Here is a 4,496-nt window from a genome sequence, read left to right on the forward strand (position 1 = left end):
CCACTGGCCCCCACAGACTCAGTTTCTGAGGCTGTTCTGCAGAGTGCCAATGATCTGACATCTTCTTTAAACCATTAATCTTTCTGCCTATCCTGGGACCAAAGCCAGGAGTGAGTGGGATGGATTAATGGCCCCACCAGCAGTTTGCAAATGGTAAAACAGGTGGCCTGTAAGCCTCTATTTCAGGCCTGGAGGGAAGAAATCCCAGAGTAAGTGGATGTGGTGCTTGAAACCTTTAACCTGGGGTCAAGGGCAGGCATGAGACTGTTAAATGTGGTGAAAAGTCTTATTGTGTCCTCCACTTCCATGCTGATTTCTTCTTTCTGGATCCCATTTTTCTCTGAAGGCATTGACAGTGAGGATGACTATGGCCGTGGGGACTTGGGGCGCTTAAAGAAGCAGAAGGACTTGCATAACCCCCACCTCATTTTGATGATGTTACCCCCACATCGGCTGGAGAGCCCAGCATTGGGAGGCCAGAGAAAGAAACGGGCCCTGGATACCAACTACTGTTTCCGGTAAGTGAGAATCCTGCCTGGAGTGACCAGGTCCCATGCCTGAGGTGGGAAAGCCTGGTGTAACTCCATGCCACCAGGAAAAGCAGAGTCTTTGAAGATGGTTGTGGGTCACCGTGGTGCCATAGGGGCGACATGAGGAGCACAGCTCAGCCAGCTGTTCAAGAAGGGGATCCTGGCCAGCTCAGCAGAGTCCCTGTGTGCTTCTGGCTGAGCCGCTGGCTAGAGGGAGACTGGCAAGCGGCTTCCTGGAGCACAGCCTGGGCAGGGACCCGTGGCAGCCCTCTGCTAGTTCCAGGTGCCGGTGCTGCTGTGGGCGAGCGGGGCGCTGCCTCCCCGGGCCAGCGGTTGAGCCGCCGGCCAGCAGGCACAAACAGTGCCAGGCCACTGAGCTGCCCACCACCGCTCGCCCGTGCTGCTGCTCTGCAGCTGGTGCAGGCAAACCCCGTGTGCCCCCGGGCGCTGCTGGTGCTCGGCCTTCTGCTCAGGAGGCTGCAGCACACAGTCACGTGTAGGGCCACTCCGTAAATTTTGCTGTGTTTCAATACTGTCTTCCAGGAACCTGGAGGAGAACTGCTGCGTGCGCCCTCTGTACATCGACTTCCGACAGGACCTTGGCTGGAAATGGGTCCACGAGCCCAAGGGCTACTTCGCTAACTTTTGTTCGGGCCCTTGTCCGTACCTCCGCAGCGCAGACACCACTCACAGCACGGTACATCCAGTGTATTACCCTGTCAGGGCCTGTGGCTGGGACTCCCTCTTCCTCCCCGAGTCGGATCATATCCGGTCTCTTCAGAGCATCAAAATCAGTTCAGATCAATACTTGTAAAAAGCTGTCCAAGGAAGCTGCAGAAAAGAGTCTAGGTGGTTTAGCAGAGAATATGTGCATCCTTTGGAGTCAATACTGAGTCCATGCTTCCAGCCAGATGTTCAGGAGGAGGAGGAGGAGTATGCTGTCTCTTGGATAAGATGTGAAACAGCAGGACTGATGGTTTTAGGGCACTTACTTGGTAAATAACTGAATTCTTCACATTCAACATCAACTCTGGTAATTACCTTCTGCCTAAATTTCTCCCGCAGTTTGCACTGGACAGAGGATTTTTCTGTGCTCTGTGCTAGGTTGTCACGCAGAACTGCTGTGCCCTGGCACACAGCTGCCGTCTGCTGCCACGGGCACAGCTGTAGCCCAAAAGTGGAGGGGAGTCCGCATCCATGTCCAGAAGTGAACACAGCCATGCAGTAAGCTCTCCCACCTGATCTGGGGCAGGGAGGACCCTACTAGGCAGTGGGATTAGTGGGTAAAAACTGGCAGAAGGCAAATTTAGGTAACATAGGCATAACCTCTGTTTAACATGAGTACACCAGAGAGTCTTAAGGAAGAATAGCACCTGAGCCAGGCTACTGTCTAGAGCAGAAGAAAATAAAAGCAATGATAAAGCACAGGCATGGGAGAAGTACCAAAGGGAGAAGACAGACTAAGGAGCAAACAGTCCATCACTGAAGCAAGAAAAGCCAGAGAAAAATCCTGTGCTTCTGTCCACCGAAGAGAAAAGGTGACAATCCAAAAAATATAACAGGTCACTAGCAATTTGGCTTCAGGTTTCACTAAAAATGTTCCTGGAAAAAGCAGATTAGGCTGAAGAATAGATGAATGGGTAAAGAGGATAGTGCAGAAAAGATGCTAACATCTTCTTGACAGCTTGAGAGTCTGCGCAGCAGCTATGCTCACTGAAGCTCAAGGACTGATTCAGTGGGAACAGTCAAATCTATGGGAAGGAGTGAGCAGATGCTGGGCATTAAGCACAAGACAAACCAAGGGAATGAACAGCTTTGAAAGGGCAATAGGCATATAGCTTTACCATCTGGCTGTCCTGAGAAGCTCTCTAGTAGATAACTGGACTGAATCCGTGTGAGAGAAAGGAGATTTTAGAGTGGTTCCTAATGTTCTTTCCTCGAGCTAGAAAGGATATGATCAAGCGTTAAGGTCAACTGAGTGATCCAAGAAACTTTTAGAACAGTATAGCTGCTGACAGCTTGCCAGCACCACCTAGGAAGAACATGGTGAAAAGCAGATTTCTCACCAGTCTGTTTAACCTACTGTCTGTGTTGAGTAGAGCAGTCCCAGAGCATGTGGTACCCCTGTGGTACAGCCAGGGGTACTTTGCTCAGTGTCCCAGGGACCTTCTGCCAGCATGGCTGCGACTGCGTGGATCGGGATGGTAGGACAGGACGTTTCCTCAGCAGCTCGCATCTACAGCGGTTAAAAGACAAAGCACCAAACCCTGTCACTTACACCAGATAAGTACTGATGAGACCACAGTAGTGCAGGTGAGATCATGTTTTGGCCAACAACTCAAGAAGTTGCTTACTGCTGAGAAGTGGCCACCTCTGGCAAGAAACATGGCAACTGTTCTGTAGGGGTTACATGGCTGAAGTGTACAGTCATCTGTGGACTGGGGCCAGCTGGGAGGAGGAATCCAGTGGGGTCCCACAGGACACTCTCCTGGCTCCAGCTTTATAGTGTAATGACTTGGAGGATGGAGTAGAGAATGAAAGCATCAGACAGTTCAAAGCTGTGAGGGAATTGAGGATACTCAAGAGGATTGGCACCCGTCCAGTGCTATCTAGAGATGTTGGTTGAAATAAGCAGCACTGATGTTCTTTCTTCTAGTTTCTTTAATGGAACCAAGCATGGCCCCAGGCTGGTTACACTCAGCCTTGTTAAAAGCAAAAATTGTGACAGTATTCACTATACCAAATTAGAGATGAAAGGAGACAACTACTTGTACTCGCTCAACCCTCAGGCATCAGCCACAGAGCAAGGCTACTACAGTTTAAAAAGAAGTCTTAGGAGTCAGGTGAGAGCAAGCAAGACCCTTTAGAAGCGGGCTGTGATCAGGAAGTGGCAGAGAGTGTTGCTTACCTCAGGGAAAAACTCTCCAATGAGCATAGTCCAAACACCTAGAGACCTCTTGGCTTTGCAGTCCCTTCCTGTCCTCAACCAGCTTGAACAAATTCCTGCCTTTGTCACCACATTTACGTTGTTTCTGCAGGTGCTGGGCTTATACAACACGCTGAACCCTGAGGCATCTGCTTCGCCCTGCTGTGTCCCCCAGGACCTGGAGCCACTTACCATCTTGTACTATGTTGGGAGGACCCCCAAAGTGGAACAGCTCTCCAACATGGTGGTGAAATCCTGCAAGTGCAGCTGAAAGGCACCCTGGCCCACCCAAAGCCAAGCAAGAAACTGTCAGCACCCACTCTCCTGCTCCCAGGTTAACAAAAGGAACTGGGTGTCAGAGACTGCGCATGCTGAGGGCCGAGCGCCAAACCCTGTGGCTTAGGGTCTGGCAGCCCTTGGGGATTGCTTCTGGAACATTTCTTGGTCTTGTTGGCAGTGTCATGTTCCTTCTGGGAGTTACTTTGGTGACACAAAGGCCACACTCTCCAAAATGGCTGGACAGATGGTGCGGAAGAGGACAGAGTGGAGGAGCTGCTATGTATCTGAAGGCTGGGTTGTTGAACTGGGAAAGCAAGAGAAGGATAAAGAGCAGGTGAAAGGGGGAATGGAAATGGGGAAATGTTTTCTATTCTAGCTTTAGCTGTCTTAGCACCTCAGCTGTCCCTGCTGGCCTGAAGAATTAAAGATTTTCCCTGTAGGAGAAAACCTTGAAAGTTCCTTTAGAGAAAGAAAATGCACCAAGAAGGGAAGCTGCTGAGAGAAGAAATGCTCAGAGATACACTTAGACTTTTGTTCCTCAGAGCTGTGATCCAGGAGTCCTGCAACTGAAACTCTGTGTCTGTCCAGGCTCTAAGTTCAGTTGGCAGATCTTGGCTATTGGTTTCTAAATCCAAACTGCAAGGCTCCCAGCCAGCCTGCTGAGGGTGGGCAAATAGAAGGAAAGAGGGTGCTGAGTACATTTTCAGAGGGACTGATGTCTCCATTCAGCTCTTTGCCTTTCCTGGAGTTTCCAAGAGATG

At 50.4% G+C, this 4,496-nt stretch overlaps 1 protein-coding gene across 1 annotated transcript in view; it reads left to right on the forward strand.

The window, feature by feature from the left end:
• Window positions 1-4,282, forward strand: part of TGFB3 (transforming growth factor, beta 3) — a 10,339-nt gene extending 6,057 nt beyond the window's left edge. Inside the window, exons 6-8 of the mRNA XM_008946718.1 lie at window positions 347-518; window positions 1,074-1,227; window positions 3,569-4,282. Of these exons, the coding sequence (XP_008944966.1) occupies window positions 347-518; window positions 1,074-1,227; window positions 3,569-3,727 (485 nt within the window). The 3' untranslated portion in view covers window positions 3,728-4,282. The remainder of the gene's footprint in view (window positions 1-346; window positions 519-1,073; window positions 1,228-3,568) is intronic.
• The last annotated feature ends 214 nt before the right edge of the window (window positions 4,283-4,496 follow it).

Source organism: Merops nubicus, unplaced genomic scaffold, assembly GCF_000691845.1.
Source record: "Merops nubicus isolate BGI_N331 unplaced genomic scaffold, ASM69184v1 scaffold49918, whole genome shotgun sequence".
Lineage (NCBI taxonomy): Eukaryota > Metazoa > Chordata > Aves > Coraciiformes > Meropidae > Merops > Merops nubicus.